Source organism: Anser anser, assembly GCF_964211835.1.
Source record: "Anser anser genome assembly, chromosome: 2".
In the NCBI taxonomy this organism is placed as follows: Eukaryota; Metazoa; Chordata; class Aves; order Anseriformes; family Anatidae; genus Anser; species Anser anser.
Genome location: NC_139721.1, coordinates 157,802,136 through 157,820,158, shown reverse-complemented (window position 1 = coordinate 157,820,158; position 18,023 = coordinate 157,802,136). Strand labels below are relative to the sequence as shown.

The window sequence follows — 18,023 nt, the reverse complement described above, 5'->3', positions numbered from 1 at the left end:
CCTCCACCCTCAGCCTCCAGCCCACAGCCCCACAACGTGCTGCAGGGCGCAGTGCTGCCCTCACACTCACTTTACTTGTCTCTTGACTGTCAGGGTCAAATGGCACCTGCTTCACCGACAGCTCTCGGCCAGTGTCAGCATCATAGCAGAGGTAAACTTCCCCAAAAGCTCCTCTTCCAAGCAGCTTCCCCAGCCTCCAGTTCACTGGTGCCTGCAGGGCTGCAGAAAAGAGGAGAGGGTTGAGAGAAGAGCACAGCAGGGAGATTTCAGCATCAGGGTCCGTCTGACCCTACAAAATGCACATCGGGCCTGCAGTGATCTCACCAGGGAGGGCAGTGAGCTGCCCTCTCCCAGGGGCACCACGACAAAACTGTTTCATTTGTATGAGAGCTACTGGTGTGTGCATGTCCTTTATGCTCTACTTTAGTATAAAGCAGAAACAAGTCACAGCAAAGTCACTTTTCTTTAGAGTCCTTCCTACAGAAACTGCTTTCTTGGGTAATGTTGAACTTTCTCTCCTCTGCTATGGGACGCTTAGCAGAACACAGGATGGCTGAGCAGCCACCCAGTCAGGGAACAGCAAGGAGTTTTATCTCGCTAGTTGTTCCTACGTTGAGATCCATCACTGAACGGCCCCAGAATGCACCCATTTCTACAGCACGCACAGTCCTGCAATGCCAGAGCAACCTGCAGAACCGTCTTTGGCTGCTGGCGTGACAGCAACCTAAGAGGAGGAAGGGGACCTCCAGACCCATTTGCTCCCACATCCCAAGTCTCCTGGAAGCTTCCGCTGTGCGAGCACATTAAGAGTCCAACACACAAGCAATTTTCTGCAACTCAGCAAGCTATGAGCACCAGCTGACTCTGTAAGAACTCTTTAGTCAAGGCCAATGTAAGGTACAATGAGTTATATTTAATATTTCTCACTGAAATGTGAGTGCAGTGTGCCTCTTGTTGGGGCTGGAAGCAGAGTGCATTCACAGAGGGTTAGCTAAGTTGATGCCCAAAACTCAGTAGGTCACAGTAACTTGATTTCGTGTTGAAACCCAAATGTACTGAGACCTTGAAGCTTTGGTTCACTTACAGTTCCTAGCTTTTGTAGGGGAGGTGCTGAAGACCTGCAGACCTTTTTCACAATTGTTCCACCATTTGGGCCTGTACTCGTCATACTGCAGGGTGCTGAGCTTGCTGTCCCCATTAAAGCTCTTGGTTCGGCTGGAAGGGACCAGCTGGAACAGGTTTTCCTGTGGGAAGTAACTCCGGGGGAAAGTCCTCCGGCCTGCAGGAGAAAAGGGGAGAGTTATGGCAAGAACACACACGCCTGCTCGGATCTGCCTATCACCACCTTCTCACATCACTGCTCAGATTCAGCGATGTACTTCCTCAAACTAAAAACGAGTTTAATGAAACTGAAGCAAAGCCCTGTGAATGTTTTTAATTCAATTTAAGAGCCGTTAACAGCATGTAGGATTACATCGAACGTATAATGTTCCCAGAGAGGTTTGCAACAGTTTAATTACATTAGTTTTTTGGGGGGTTTTTATCACAAATAAACTCTGAACAGGTGGAGATTTACACTTCAAATTATCCCTGGCATCCCCTAAGACCCCATCACAAATGACCACACCAGCAGTGCCATGGTGTCAGTGAGAGATGAAGATCATTCTGGAAGGCTCAATATGCTGTTTGCGTGTCCTTAATGGTTTTTGGTTTTGTTTTGTTTTGTTTTTTTCCAAAGGAATTTGATCTTTATTCAGTTTTGCCTCCTACCACTTGCAGCTTCACACAGTGAAAGGAGGAGCAGCAATGAGGTGACAGAGTGGTCCCCAAAGCTCAGAGCTCGTTAGCTTAAAACAGCCGTGAAGAGACACTGCTACCCTGCATTTGGTAGGTGATTCCCTCCAGCTCCGTGAGAAACCTGCTGTAAAGGTCACAAGCCTGCATCCTCAAAAGCAATTTAGGGGAAGAGAAAGGTTGGTATTGCTAGGGATGAGAAAAGCTATCCATCCGTGTGGCTAATAAAACACCAGGCATGAGCACAGGAGATGCTGAGCACTGACTTTAATGCTTGCCGCAGACACGCAGCACATCCCAAGAGCAGACCTGCAAGCTCTCAGAGGGTATCGTTCAGAGTACACGAGCAAATCCCAAATTACTCACTCATTTCTCCTCCTTTTATTAGAAACCTCTCCGTCCTAAGTCTCTGCAGTCCTGGGCACTGTTACAAGCCTCCTGCGCTTCCCATCCCTACTGAGATCCTGGACCGAGCTCTTCCCTCCCCAGCCCTCCGTGATCTTCTTACCGTCGCTGTAGTCCTTGCGACTCTGGGAGAGGTGGTACTGCCTGGGGAAGGTGCCCCCTTTCCCAAACCTTTCGCAGAACGGGATGTCAAATTCTGACAGGAGGAAAGAACAGACACGTTTCTTGCATCAGCTCAGTACCAAACGCCCAGAGCATTTCTTACAGGAAAGCATTCAGGCCGTCGTGCCGAGTTACGGGGATGAACAAGGTAACAAATTGTTCATTTGCTCAGCCAGACATTCCCCAAGGCTCGCTGAAATCTGCCCGCAGTCACATACTAAAGGGAAAATAAGGGCTAGACACCCTGCTCTTGGTTTCCCTAAGGCAAACAGAGGTTAACCACTGACTGCGGACTCTGGCCCACGCTGTTCAAAACGAGGCAAGGGATTAACACAGAACGTGTCTGGTTTCCAAGACAGACTACTACACGTCTTATTTACACGTGAAAAACACAAAAATTAGAGTGGAAACAGAACTGTTGGGCAGGGACAGGCCCGGATCTACCTAGTGCAAAATCTCCACTGTGCTCTCGGCTATTTGCAGGGAACTGCAGGTACCCAGCACGTGGCTGACAGGGGACAACCCCGCCCCACTTCTCAGATGCGACTCCTGGCCTATGAAAGCTGGAGAACAGCTTATACCCTCCAAACTCTTATACTTACTTCGATTAAACGCTAGAAAGATCAATTTAGAATATATAGAAGGCATTAAACAGCACCAGAGCTTTGATTAGACATGAGATTATGGATGGTCATGAGAGATAAGGATGTATATTTTAATTTAAAAAAGGAGCGCAGGAAGCCACGGCTGGTAGCACTGCATAACGTGAGATTACAATATCTGTCATTTCCCCCCCCCTCCATCTTTCACCTCCTGTTTTTCCTCCATCCAGCCCCAATGACACAGCCCGTTCTGATTGTTTGTTTGTCTTAGCCTGGGGCCAGCAGCCGCTCCTCGGAGACCGATCCTGGCCGAAGCCTCGCTGCAGCATTATTTCCCCGTGACAGCGAGGCGCGAGAGGAGCCCGTAACGGCTGAAATATGGTCAGCAAGAAAAGCAGCAAGGACAGGTCAACAGGTTCTCGGCAAACCACGTGTGGGCAACAACGCCGAGTGGCATGGCGAGGCAAAACACCTCCTGCACCACCAGGGAGGTATTAAAACGTCAGTGACACGGGCTGACTGCAGCTTCACCTCTGCAGTTCGGTCTGGCAATGCTGCCTCTGGCCAGAAATGTGTTATCATGCTAAGGCTGACTGCCATTTATTCATTTTTAATAGTGAAAGTCATTACAACGTTACAGAGTTTCCATGACTTAACCAGCTGTTTGTAAGTGATTAAGCAGTCACCTCTGATCCCTGCGAGTTACCAACACGCTTTCTCTAACACTATTTGCAGCGTTGCAGACTCTGCCTCTTATTACTCCAGGTGGAAGAGGTGTAACTCCCTAGAGAGCCTGGGACTCGGTTTGTTTTTAGAGAACTTTCATGTTTAATCATTGCAGGGTCTTTTTTGAAGTGTAGCATAAGCAACGGAGATGGTTTGCTTGATTGCTTCTAGTACCTTTCCATGCAGTAACATCTCTCTAGTACCTACTCTCCTCTATCCACTGTCTCCGCTACATGCTCCCTGTGCCTTTAAGCAAGCACGAACCTCCAGCGATGCTTACCCATGCAGTCAAGGCCGTCTTTGGGATGGCTCTTCCTTCCAGGAACAGGGGTTTGGGTAAAGGGAGGGCTGCAAAGGGGAAAAACAAGATATACTTTATTATATTGGAAAGGCTGGGGAATGAGTTAGGAAGGGATGACATGCAGAAAGCACAGGCTAATCAGCAAGACGCACTGGTCACCCCAGTCTACCAAACTGAGCTCTCATCCTCAACCTGCACAAGACCAAAGACTTTTTTTTTTGGTGGTCCACGGTTTTTCCTGGGACAAACAGAAGGGATCCTGTAGCAACCAGGGTCACCAGGCTGACAGAAAGCAGCCAAGTCTGCACCGTAACACCTACGCACAGAATGGCACGGGAGGGCTGGAGATTTCTCTTCCCTCAATGCCAAGCGCTCGCTTGTGCAACTCTGCTTTCTGTGAACACTGCTCAGGTGTGGGGATGTACACACTGGAGTCATTCCGTCACGCTCGATTCCTGAAGGTCTCCTCTTTTCTGGAGCATCACCCCCCACCTTCTTTGCGCAAGAAAAGCCGCACCACCACTGTGCATGTGCACCAGGAGGGAGAGAGCAGGCTCAAGGTCTTAAACTCGCATTGAGAGGATGGTAAAGCATTGGGTGGGGATCTCAGAGATCTTAACTTCATCCCAGCCTCTGTCAGGGCCAGTGAGCTGATCTGGACAGGATGTTTTTCTACTCTGCCTGCTCTCCTCTTAATAAAACGGACATGGTAGTAAAAACCTGCATTGCAAAGTGCTCCGAAGTCTATTTGTGTCAAAACCAATCGCAGCAGGTTCGCTAGGGGGAAGAGGAATTAATTATGTTACTTTGTCGCATCAGACTGGTCACTGTGCTCTGCCCTCTTGAGGCTAACGCCACCTCAGGCAACTGGCAGCAAGGACTCAGCTGTGTCTTGTGCAGGATCACAGAATCGCAGCGCTTCCTGCGTTGGAAGGGACCCGTGAGGATCATCAGGTCCAAATCCTGACTCCAAACAGAGCAACCTGTGTGAAACGGTCACGCTTATTCCTTTTTCTGCCTTCAGGAACAGAGCCCTCCTCGTGCCTTTTCCAGCTCTCTAGACCCAATGACTGTAGGCAGTCGTGAAACGAAGCCATGCCGCTCTCCTGCAGACGTGCCTTGTTATGAATTACTTTATACATCACATGCCTGATGCTCTTCTCAGTTCACAATCAAGCGTTACAGCTCGGCCGTGCTCCTTCTGCTGTTATCCCCAGCAAAATCTCCACAAAAGCAAAGCTGGGGCACAGAGGCTGGGAGCAAAAGAACCCAGTTTCGATGCACCCGCAACAATGAGCAAACACATCACAGGAAAACACTAAAAGCCACAAAAAGGAAACGGACCCTGCCGCTGATACAGCGCACAGAGTCGCAAACCCAAAGCTACGCGATCAACTCAGCGCAGCACAGACCTGCTGCAACGCAGCCTCGGGGCCGGATGGCGAAAGCAGCAGTGGAAAAAAAAAATCCCTTTGATGAGGATGAAAAAAAAATGCATACATTGCTTCCCAAAAGGACACCGTGTCTTACACACAGCCTGCCATGCGGAGCAGCAAACGTACAGTCGCTTTGCACGTGGGAGCTTGGAGCAGCACCGACTATTGAACTGCCGCCCGCGGTAGTACAACGTGTCCCAGTTGCTTCCTGCCGAGAAGCTAAACTTAGTTGTTGCTCGTCTGGTGTCCTCAGCACCTTGACTGACACATCTGCGGCTGCTGGCAGCCCCCGGGGGCTGCCGAATTTACAGGGAGTCAGCGGAGAGCAGACAGCACGCCCGGAGAGGAGGCACGGAGAGGCTAACAGCGTGTCGACCCCGTGAGTGCAGAAAGGCAGAGGGGTAAGAGAGGGATCCGTAGCTGGATCAAGAGCCCAGGATCCGGTTAGGATCTGGTTTTTAGCACTCCGGATGAATTTGTTTTGCTCGGGTGCATCCTCATCCCACCAGGAACTGCAGGGGATACCAGTGTCCTCACTCCCCTCCTGCTGTGGAGGGCAGGCTGCGTTTCTGCTCGTGACAGCAATGACATGTGTAACTCACCTGTCCACAGACCTGTCCAGAGACTGGCAGCTCCCAGACAGCGACCCGTCGGGGCTGATGAAAGCTTCAAGCATCTGACAACGAAGGAAAAGGGAAAAACAATCAAACAACAGATTACAAGTCCCTAAGTCCCGTTAGTAACAGAAATCTGTAGGATACAGATTTACCTGACTCCACTGAAACCGGCTGATTTACCCCAGCTGATACCGGCCCCAGTAGAGACGATATCCAGTCTAAGCAAAGTTTTCCTCCTAGAGGAAGTTCCTTTATCCCTCTGGATTAGGATCCTTCCCAATTGTTATTTCAATTGTTATTCGCTAGCGGGGAACCTGAGGCAGAGATAATCAGCACCCTGACATTTGAAGCACGTTGAGGAGGCAACGAGATTCAACGTGCTCAAAGAATTTGGGGGGGGAAATTAAGTAAGAAAAAGGAAGCAGGACAGAAATGGGGTGCCCGAGGCCGAGTGGATATCGTGCAGCACTGCCAGGATCCCGGTGGCCGTGGGCTCCTGACTTCCCCGAGCAGCCCTGGCACACCAGCCCTGCCTCCGTCCCCGGTGCTCCGCGCAGCATCACCAGGGCTTTTGGCTGCGGGGACCGCCTTGGCTCTGGCTAGCTCAGTGAGTCAAAAGCTACATTCGTGTTGCTTCCTGGATGAGCCATTGTGCTGCCCGGGGTTATTTATAGCCCGTTAGTAACAATAGAGGGTTTGTGTTGAATGGTGGACCTGGGGGCTATGTGCCGAGCCAGCCCTGGCCGGGAAAGCTGAGCGATGGGGGTTAGGCACCACATGGAGTCCCCCTTCGCTGGCTCCTGGACCCTTAGCTCCTCCTTCCCCTGCGCAGAACCTCTCTTTCCACGGGCCGTGCCTGTGCTCTACCTAGTTCACCGGTTGCCATAACAGCTCACACTGTTTTGGTGGGACGGTCCCAACGGGAAAGCCTGATTTTTCCTCTCCTTCCCACTTTTTACCCCAAAGCCTCGTGCTTCGGAGCGCAGCTGCCAAAGAGGAGCGAGACCCCTGCTAAGTCCCCGTCCCCACCTCTGCCAGGTCTCTCCCCACTGAGATGCTGAAAAGGACTCCTTATTTCCCCAAAGCCTGGAAACAGGGGCAGAACTGGAAGTTGGAGCAGGGTGAAGAACCAGCCTCTGTCCCTCTGCTAAGCCGGAGGCAAGGCTAAGACCCCTAAAGCCTCGGTTACATCACGGGCCTGCACAGGGGCATCCCCCAAAAGGCAGCAAGCACCTAAAGCAAAACCCGTAAGTGCTTTTACAGCAGGCACGTACAAAAGCTGCAGTCCGAGGACATTCTGAGGGCAAAGCCCATACGGGGAAGAGCATGGCTGCTCAATGGGAAGAGGAAAAAAAAAAAAAAAAGAAAAGAAAAACACAAAACCCCTTTTTTCCTGCGTTTAATCCGCCGGTGCACACATCCACCTCTGGGAGAGGGGCAGCAGGCCACCCACAGCGCGCTGCTGGGAGAAGCGAGGAGCATCTGGGAGCCTTCACCAGCAGGAGCAGAGCTCAGGCGGTGCTGGCGGAGCTCCGCTAACGGCCAGCACCACTGACTTACCCCCGAGGGGGCCCGTGCAGACCCTCCTCCTGCACGCACACGCACTTTGTCTTAATCCCGCTAAACGTGTTTGGAAGTCGTGTGGAAACAACAGAGAGCCAGCTTTTGGCTGCGAGCAGCACGAGATACATCTGCAGGCTGACGCTGCCAAGACTCACCCGGAGTTAATTTCTCAGTTTATTAATGGCTGTACGGTAAACCATCAAAAACACAGCTTTGCCATGGAAACGCTGGCACAGCCCGCACCCAAGAACAGAGCTAGCGAGTGGGTGCTGTTGGAGGGGAGGAAACGCATGTCTCTCCAGGCAAGACCCTTGGGGGGGGTTGTTGCAGCAGCCCGCGGGAGCGAGGCACTGCTTAGTACCCTCCCAAAATCCCTCCGCATCCCTCCTGCACGCTGCCAGCCCTGCAAGATGCTCCCGTCTTTCTTTGCCAAGCTGTCTTGCACCCAGACAGCCCGTCTGACTTCACCCAAGCGCAGGGTACCACCTGTACCAAGCTCTTTGGAGCTACAGCTTGAGCAGAGACGCAAATGGAGAGGGAGGTGTAAGCTACCCCCCTCCGGTCCCTGGGCACTCCGGAGTTCCCCCCACCATGGCCAAAGGGAGCGGACAAAGAGGTTCTGTTCGTCACCATGCTTAAGATCTATCTGCTGTTTTATTACTGAGGGACTGGAATACACAAAGTGCTTAATAAGGAAGAAAAAAGAAACGGAGGAGGGAGAGAGAGGGGGAAAAAAAAAAGCAACAATAAAAAAAAAACAAACAGAGTCTGCAGGCAGGGCCAAGGACTGTAAGCAGAGCTCAAGCAGAAACGGCACACGGGAAGCAGCGAGAGCTGCTGACACCCCCAGGCTGTTGCAATCGCAGGCAATCGGTTGCTTGGCACGCTCACTGTCAGCCCGGCATCTGGGAAAGCCGCGGCCACAAGGGCCTGGCAGCTGGTTTGCACGTTGTGTGGCAGGGCTGTGCTCCTCCAGGGCTACCTGCGGTGCCACTGCACGCTGCGACCCCTGCAGCAGCTGGCTTTTAGCCCGACCTCCAGGAACCCTCTCTGTTTTCTGAGTACGTCAAGCCCAGGGGAAAAAGCTGTCCTGAGTCTCCTGCGCAGGAGACCACGAGGGATTTAATGGCAAGACCGGTGCTCACAGCGCAGCCTCCCTCAGGCCTGCCCCTGTCCCGGTTTAACCCCCGCGCCGTGGCCCCGCTTACGTTCTGATCCATGGTCTCGGGGATGAACTCGCCCTCGCTGTTGATGCTGGTGTAGGATCCCTGGCGAGCGATCTGCTGCTGCTCTTCAGGAACGCTGCCCGGGGGTGGAGAGCTCCGGCCAGTGTGCAGAGAGCCTAGGAGAGGGGAAAAGCACGGGTCAAGGAGAGAAGGACTTGCCACATCCGAGTCCTTCCAGTGATCACAGACCTCCTGGAGACGCTGCTGGGTTTGAACTTGTGTGGAAGAGACTGGAGGAACGGGAGAAGCCATACTGATCACAAGCATCCTACAGAGCTTTTGCAACCGGGACAGTTTGTTTCCGCGGGACCACACAACATCCAGCGGACTTGGCTTTCAATCTACCCTGGATCCTAAGATACTGCGTCCGGGTACTCTGCTCATGCCAGAAAGAAAAAGGCTCCAAGAGTTTTGTTGCGATACAATCAGGAGAACTCAAAGCAAAAATCCCACCTCCCAGGCTTTGACCTCCAGGCATTTCCTCCCTGGATCACGTCGCTGTCTTGTTCTGCAGTATGGGAAACGGCCTGTCCGCCCACCTTCGGGTGAGCTCCGCGCAGTATCACTTAAACACTTAACATGGAAAACGATTTCCACCCAAATAGCCACCTCTTCTCCCTCTTCCCCACGTGAAAGAGGAGAGAAGAAACCCAGCCCTCAAATCCAAGAGCCACGGGGAGGGGAAAAGACCTATGGGACCAACCCTCCTGCCGAGGTGGGGTTATCTCCCCTGCCTGGAGGCTCCACGGCTGCAGGGGGCAGAGCCTCCGCGCCAGGCAGAGCCACCTGGAAATCCCCGGGGCTTTGCTGTGCACCTTGCGCGCCGCAGCACAGGAGCAACGGGAGACAACTCCACGACTTCCTTACACTGATGTCCTGTTCCTCCCCTTTATTCCCCCAAACCCACCCTAACCAATTCCCGGTGCCTTTTCTAGGTTTCGGGAGCGTTTGTCCTCGCTTGGCCCAGATGCACAGGCTTGGCTTCGCTTGTCTTTCTGTAGTCCCTCCCCTCAACCCCTGGGCTGTCATCACTTCACAGCAAGGAACTGCTGACGGAGGTCTGCGCTGCTCCGTGCTGGAGCTTTAACTGGTCAGCATTGTGCAATGCGAGCCTTCACACAACACAAAACAGGCTTTTAGGCAGACTTTTAAAAAGCCGTTTAAAAAGCACATCCTTCCCTGCACTTCTTACCCACCTCTGCAGCGTTTTTGCAAAGTCTTTTAGTTCCTCACTCCCAACAGGCTGCCACATTGCAAGAGAAAGGTACGGGGAACAGGCTTAACCCATCATGAGAAGCCATCACCGATCCATCAGCACAACACTTCTGCTGCTATTCTGCAGCACGGTTATTGCGCCAGGCTGATCTCTGGCACGAATCCATCAGCACGATCAACGCTACAAACCCGAGTCCCCACCTTTCCCTCCAGCTGATACGCCTCAGGAGCTGCTAACACGAACAGCATCACGCCGATATTTAAGATCACTAAATGAGGCTTGCTGGATTTCTACCAGATACATGGATCTCTCTGTCCCATGGCTCAGCTCCCTCCAGCCTCCTCGCTCGAATTTTAAAAATAAAACTCATATGGCTTCGAGTTCTGTTTGTTCTTCTTCCTATTTTCTCCTTCACAGACTTCCTGCAGAACACAGCAAGGAAAAAAAAAAAAAAAAAGCCCAACTGAAGTAAGGCCAAGATCAAGGAGAGAGAATCTCTCAAGCGCTGCGGCACACATAATGAACTGGCTTTCCCCCAGCCCTAAAAACAAAACCAGTTGGGAAGTACGGCATCCTCTCTGGGAAGATAAACAAACAAGCGTTTAACCATTGAGGGTTATCGTCCCCTCGTTTGCTTGGCAGATGTCAACCCAGAAGGCCGCGGGAAGAAATTAGGGTGGCTCTTGCTCCAAAAAGCTGCTAGGTGATTTGGTGTGGCCATCCTGCTGCATCTTAGCTCTGCTGAGCATCTGTTTCTGCTGCTATGAGGCTTGGTCTGAGCGTGCAGCGATGTTACCTCACTGCAACAACCCACCCGTCGCCCAGGAAGCCTTCAAGCCACGTTTTACAAAAAGCTGACCGTGCCCTGTTTGATTTCGAGCCCAGGGAGCTGAGAGAGATCTAGCACAGGCGTGAAGACTTTGCATGAGGTCACATCAAGCCTCTGCCTGTAACAGCTCCTCCCAGCCCCCAAGTCGGCTGTGTTTGACCTTCCAGCACCGTATTTCCTGCCCAAACCTGTGAAAGGGGACAAGACGCTAGCCATTTCCCAGCTGGCAGGGAAGTTAAACAAAACGCTCAGGCGTTTGCGTGCCTGGAAACTGCTGGACTGACCCAGCTCCCTTTCTGCTAGGCTACTCGGGTGGAGGGGCTGCTCCAAGTACTTTGTGCGGCCTCCCACCTCCGGGAGCACCGCCGCCCCAGGTTGCTGCTGCCTTGAGTCCCCACATGCACTGCGTATGCCCATCTGCCACGGGGGGGACGGGGAGGCTGTCGTGGAGCCTACAGGATCACATTCCCCCAGCGGGGAAGGGGCAGGCTCTGAGGCGCTTGTTTATAAGCCAAACGCCGGCCAGATCTCAGCAGTTCTTTTCAGGCTTCCTGAACTCGGAGAAACTCTGCAGGTTGGCACCAGATGAGCATCTGACCTCGATTCCCCTTTGCAGCAAGGTGCTTTGGGACGGAATTCCATGTTACACGCACTGATGTAAAGTCCTATACTCGAGACCAGAGCACAGCGTGTCCCAAGCAGGGCGAACCAGGCCAGCACGGAGACTTACAGTCACTGCTGGCATCTGCTGGGGTTTTTCATGTTCCCTTCTGTTATTTTTATTTAAGCAGCGTCTCTCATGCTGTATGTGCAGAGCTCTTGGTGCTGCACGTACAGCCAGCTCCCCCGTGCCAGGCTTGGCTTCCCTCTGCCTCCTTGTTCCCCGGCTTCACCCTTTCCCTGCCCTGGCAGATCCTTCCCAAAACGTCACCCATCGCAGACTGGCGTCAAGCAGGAGTCCTGATGGAGGAGACAAGCCCCTTAACAGCGGCTGACAGCTGCCTATGCTCCCAGCCGCAGCGACTCCAAGAATCAAACGAAGGACTTGACATCAAGATGTGCCATTCCCCCGAGCCCTGGTGGAAACACGGGGCTCAGGACACAGCAGCACAATAAGCAGAGAGAAACCTGCAAGAAGTGTCTTACTGATGAGCCGCGGCTGCCACGGGGAGGTGTGAACAGATCGACCACATCTCCCTTGGCTTCCTTTTCAGCGGGACCCCTGCAAGTCTTCCTCCTCTCTGTGCTGATCCTCTGAGGAGGGATTCCTACATCTAAATTTAAGGCAAACTTTAGGGTATGTGTACACTAACACAGTGGGACAGAGTCCATTTTCTAGTCCTGAGGCAGCTGGCATGATGAACAAAGCCAAATTCTCCTCCTCCTCTCAAAACAGGCAGATTTCATCCGTCCTGACTCCTGCAACAGGTCCCCATGCTACCCCGATCTGTACCTGGGCAGATTTTGGTCAGGAAACATGCTAATGATTAAGCAACCTCATCAACTGCCAGCCTGTGCTCGTGCCCTGGCCCCATGAATTTAACGGCACAGATGTTGCCATCACGCCCACGTTTCTCAGAGTCATCCGGCCAGCCTGTGCGCCAGCAAAGCCTGTGGCCCCCCCAGGTGCCCTTGTGGTGTTTTCTGCATTTAGGGACACCACGTTCCCTGTGGGGCGTGGACGGAGCTTCTCACCCGTAATCAAAAGCCCTGATGTGAAGAGAGAAACGAAGCCTCGCTCTGCACCCTCTCTTCCCACAGGTCACGGTTTGCCTCCACGGAAAAAAAAGAAAACAAAACTTGTGGCAAATGTTTCCTCTGAAACGGTGATTCCAGAATGGAGCTCTTGAAAAGTTTGTGGACAATGTTGTGAAACGCGGATTTTCGCTCAGTAAATAAAAACAGCCCTCGGTTATCTGGAAATTTAGAACCCCAACAGGTTTTAGCCAAAGTTTTTCTGACAGTCGACTGAACATTTTCAGATGCTGGTTACAAAGAGACTGGAACATTTTCCACTTCCAAAAAAAAAAAAAAAAAAAAAAGGTGGAGTGGGGGGAGGGACTTTCACTGAAAATGTTTATGAAAAAATAAGAAAATGTTGACTTTGCATGAGGTTTTTTGGGGACATGGAGTGAAGACATTTTCTGTCCAGCAGAAGCAAAAATAGCCAAATCTTCCCCAGAACATCTGCCCCCCTTCCAACGTGCTTGTGCCAACGACATGCAGTTTTATTAGTTTTTGCTGCTGCTATCACAGCGGAGTCAGCAGAAAAACACGAGACATCTCAGAAGCACTGAGAACATGACCCTGAGCCACCTCTTTCTGTAACATCACTTTGAATCTCCTTTTAAATGTGGTTTTAAGGGGAAAGCTGAAATGAGTTGAGATCCTCACGTGCTAGCAACTGCTTTGATGGCAGCAGAAGCAAACACCGTGAAATATCTTGCATCTGCAAGTGGAGAACAGATTCTCCTACAGAAACCCCAACCTCTTAGGATGCGTTTTGATTATCCACCAAATCGAATGGAATAACCTGTCCAGGGAAACACGATGCAGGATTATCTGTCTAAAGCCTGATCTTCAGCTCTGTTCCATCTGACATGCTGCTCTCCCTTTCAGCTCGCTGAAGTTTCTGTCCAGCTACTGCATAACCCAGTTCTGACTCGAGAGGTCAAGAAAAAGAATCCTCTGGACTGCAACCGCCTCCAGCAAGTGGGCTGTGGTAGCTTCATACGGAGCCCAAAGAGCTCCAAAGAGGCCCGGTGGGCTGCTACCATAAGGGTTTGTGGCAAGCTCTGTTCAAACTAAGAGCAAGACTTACGGTTTGCACAGAAATAAAAGAGAGGGATGGCTGTGGCAAGGGCGACTGAACTATGCAAAAGCACCAAAGATACTGCTTTGGATGTAGTTTGCATGCAACCAGCGTGCAGACTGCCTGAAGGTGCCAATGTTAGCACGCTCTGCAGGCTACATCTGGCGCTGCCCACTCCTCCTGCTATGTCACCCGGATTAAACCAGCACGTTACACTCACTATTCCACTCCGCTGCTCAGGCATCCCCTCAAAGCCTCTCTGTACCTCAGGCTTCTCACCCCTGCAACTCTTCCTTTGCCTGCCTTACCTACAGGATGCTCTTCAAGGTCTGGGCCCCTCACAGGCGGTGGAGCAGACCTGGTCAGGGATTCTCTTGGTACTACAGCTGCTCCAAAACAGCAGGAAAAAGCCAAAGCGTGGCATATAGACTACTGAGAAAGTCTAACTTTGCAAGGCTCAATTTTCTCACTAGCACAGGATCAGTTCTGCCTCTTACACTCGGTTCACACATCAGTGACAGCTCACAGTGCCACAGCTCTTCACTGGTTTATGTTAACAGCTTAGCTACTGCCAAAAAAAAAGACCTTCAGAGACGTTTTGCTCAAGCAGTTTCTGCTGAGGCTCTGTGCGTTGCCATGTACTCGTGTCTGCATTTCATTCAGAACCATCTACAGACTCTGCCAGATTCTGGGCAAACTCTCAAGAGCCATGCAAGCTAGAAAAAAAATACTATAGAAAAATTGATCCTTGGCACATCCCAGCAACAGGACCAAGAGAGCTCTGGTACATGCAGCACCCACACCTGGCTTCTTTAAGAGCTGGGCACAGCTGCACAAGAGGCTAAACTGGACCTACCCTAGAAGGAAATTTCTTTCTATATCATTGTCCGAGCTGCAGCAAACCAAAGGATATGTTATCAAGGCAGCGCAGGCTATGAGAAAGGGCGAATCCTTGGAGAACAATGCTCTTTGCTGCACAGAGAAAAGAGTTTGGAAGCTTTCACTGCTGTATTAATACGGATGCTCTTTGGAGGTGAAGGGTATCTTTGTGTATCGGAGAGCCCCACTTTACTCAAGGCCTCTGCTGCTGCTGTTCCTACAGATGTGAAATAATTGGATGAACACACTGGGGCTCTGTAGGAATTGCCGTGTAACCATCACCCACGGGTGCAGCAGAGAACATTCACTGCTAGACAAAATCACTAAGCCTGCCTGTTGTAATGTGGAGACTGACACCCCTGCCATACAGACAGGCTGCTTTACCAGTGCTGCACAAGACATCTCTCTACAAAATCCTCCAAGGATTCTCGCACAGAAGGTCCTACAGACAGACTATCTTGTCATTTCAAAACGCTCAGAGTATTTCAGAAAGCAATAAAAGCACAAACTCAGGCACAGAAAACAGAAGAAAAGACCACATAAGGCTACAGATCCTCACTCTTCACTTTGATGAACCTCAAATTCACTCGAAGTTTTTATCACTACGTTTTCCCCCTCACACTACACCTCAGATCCTCTGCTCTTCCTTAGTTTCCACGCCTGACTTGACTTGCTGCTCACCACAACCTTGTCCATCCTTGCCCTTTCTTCCTCAGGCTGAGGATAACCTGTAACTGCACTGAAATACTGGTGGAAGACCTCAGGGTAGACAGCAGACCATAATACTTACAGGGATTGTGATGGGAAAGGGAAAGGGGACGGTGGCCCTACTTGTAATAGCACCAACACCCCACAGAGCACCACATTTCACCGACCTGTTGAGTACTTCCGCGTCCTCTCGGAGTCCTTGTACAGGGATCCCATGATATCCCCCATGGATCTGGAGATCCTCATCTCGTGCTGTTTGCTGTTGTTCGGCTGGAGGAGCTGGGAATCACACAAAGGGAACGATCAGACTCCGCCAGAGGTCAGACCCCTTCGCAGATGCACCAGGTGGAACCCTGCATTTGACTCCTTACTACCCCAAGAAGCATTAAAAAAAAGATGTATGTGTAACCTAGAGGGACCCAAAAATCACTCACAATTTACACCTGTTATTAAAATATTGTAAAACAATAAAATTGAGTCCCAGTCGATAAAGATAAATACAGACATATGACAAATAGACTGTTCCTGCACTGCATTATTTCAGGATTGATACAGAGATTGATCCTTGCCCTAAACCCAAGTTTGTGATCCCAAAATGAGAGCTTCTCCTCCATGCTCCCTGTACTTCAGTGGCAGACCAAGCACTGCAGAGGTTCCTCTCTAACAGAGCAGAGGAGCAGACAGTGAAAAATTTGGCTTTGCTAGGGAACACAGGTAAGTAGGACTGCAAAGAATTTCAAATCCAGCCGGTAACTTAAGCGTAGTCTGAGTTATATTGGCAAGACTTGGTGGTGGACAAGTCCTACCAACGTAACGCGCTACAGCGCGTTGTGATTTTGTGATGATTTTATGCATGACCTCAGAACTGCATCCCCTTACATGCAGTGCATGTTTACATGCTTCAGGAAAAGCTAGACCAACTCCAAAGGGATACGTGAATCTATCTGGCTGCCCTGCTCTGAAGTAGCTGACTTCGAATGCTGCAACATTCCTGCAGCTGCTAGGAACAAGTGGACTTCAGAAACCCCAATGATGGCTCAGTTTCCCTCTGGGACTCGGGTCCCTGCACCTTTTGGGAGGCTCTCAAAAGGAGCAGAGGAAACCTAAGTGCTGCAAGCACCAGCAGCAGCGTAGGGACAAGCACTATGAGTTTCAAGACTCTCAGCCTCTCCGGTACTTCTAGGAAATATAAGGAAGAAACAGAGTTGCAACATCTGCAAATCTCTTGTTTTACAGCCTGTGCTTGGGGCAGAACGACATGTGCTTTGGCAAGACACTCCGTGCAGGCGAGGTCAAGCTAACAGGCTTAACTGCAAAACCACTGAGCTCAGGGAAAATAAATAAATAAAAATAAATTTAAAAAAAAAAGACAGTCCTGCATGACACTGAAGGATTCTCTGGGTTGTTCTCCATGGCTGTTAGCATTTCAGCACCACAAGGAGGGAACGGTCCCTGTGCTGCCAACCAGCATGGTAACAGCCAGCACCTCCTCCTGCATGCGGAGAGGATGCAGAGGAACGGTGACAGCCTCCCCAGGCCAAAAAACAAAGAGGAATCCCTGGGGGCTTCCTAGTTTGAGGATCAGTACAGCATTTAACCCTCCAGAAGTTGCAGGAGGAGCGGGAGGGGGCTGAGCTCAGTCTCCAGGCTGCTGCCACAGGAAGATTTCAGAGCAGCTGAGGCAGAGCAGGGCAGACCCCCCCGAGGACCAGCTCGCCCTCCGTCAGGAGACTCGTTTCCACTCCCCAACGCAATAACAAGGCGCCTCGCTTCGGACACAAAAGAGCAGAGAAGGTGAAGAGCTCACATTCGCTTTCTTTGGAGCGCTCACAAGGATCCGCAGGCTCTTCAGGGAAGGGCTCAGCTCCAACTGTTCCAGCGCTTTGTCCAAGTCTTCCTGGGATTTCAGGGGGATCAGGAGCTGGAAGGGATTGAACAAACACCGGAGCACGGCAGTGTCACACCGTTGGGTAAACAAAGGAAGCCAGATCCTCGCAGTGAGCAGCTTGGGAATCGGGGGACAAGGGAGGAACCCGAGGAGGCAGATGGAAAACAGAGACCCCATGCCCTCCAGCTTGTCGAGCTCTAGTGTTTTCTTCCAAGTTCTCATCTACCGTGGAACAGACACAAAAATCGCAACAAAAACCATCTGCGAGGAGGGAGCTTAAAGGTCACATCACCGATTCAGCTAGCGGTCAGAGGAGAGGGCTGAGACGAAGCCTTAGGCTTGCTGCCTGCTATTCTGGGGCTGCTCAGATCTTGGAGTTTGTAGACAAGACCTGCTGCTATCCCGCACGTGAGAAGAGTCTGGGTTTCCTCCCTGGAAGAGAGACGTGCAACAGTGCTCCAGGAGAAGCAGCGAGCTGCACCCAAGCATTTACCCTGGGACATCCTCAGTGGCCTCCCTGCTGCTGCAATCAGGCTTCAGTGCACTGACACGGCCTCCCTAGCGTCTGGGCATCAGATGAAACCGGGGAACACCTCGCAAACCAGCCTCAAACTCTTTGATGTGAGAGGTGTGCACCGCTTTCCCTGCAAGAAGTGCTTCTTTGGCACCCAGCAGGACAAATTCAGCTTCTGCTCTTTAGAAGGTAAACGGAGCAGAGAGGCAGACAGTGCCCCGCTTATCAGGCAGCTAAAGGTCCCGCTGTGAGGGGCAGACTGTTTCCCTCCTACCTCCCAAGGGAATCTGACCCCCTGGCACCGCTGTGTGCTGTACCACGTCCTGCAGACGGACTGCAAAGCTC

At 51.5% G+C, this 18,023-nt stretch overlaps 1 protein-coding gene across 4 annotated transcripts in view; it reads right to left on the bottom strand.

The window, feature by feature from the left end:
* LOC310894848 (mitogen-activated protein kinase kinase kinase 3-like) overlaps nt 1-18,023 on the bottom strand; it is a 77,188-nt gene that overhangs the window by 6,901 nt on the left and 52,264 nt on the right. For 3 of the 4 annotated variants that reach the window (XM_083825448.1, XM_083825449.1, XM_083825450.1), the window contains 8 exons: nt 17,084-17,197; nt 15,444-15,555; nt 8,815-8,948; nt 6,029-6,102; nt 3,970-4,037; nt 2,303-2,395; nt 1,085-1,279; nt 71-219 (listed from right to left, as the gene is read on the bottom strand). In XM_083825448.1, the coding sequence (XP_083681574.1) occupies nt 71-219; nt 1,085-1,279; nt 2,303-2,395; nt 3,970-4,037; nt 6,029-6,102; nt 8,815-8,948; nt 15,444-15,555; nt 17,084-17,197 (939 nt within the window). The remainder of the gene's footprint in view (nt 1-70; nt 220-1,084; nt 1,280-2,302; nt 2,396-3,969; nt 4,038-6,028; nt 6,103-8,814; nt 8,949-15,443; nt 15,556-17,083; nt 17,198-18,023) is intronic. The other variant, XM_083825451.1, reaches the window with a different exon arrangement.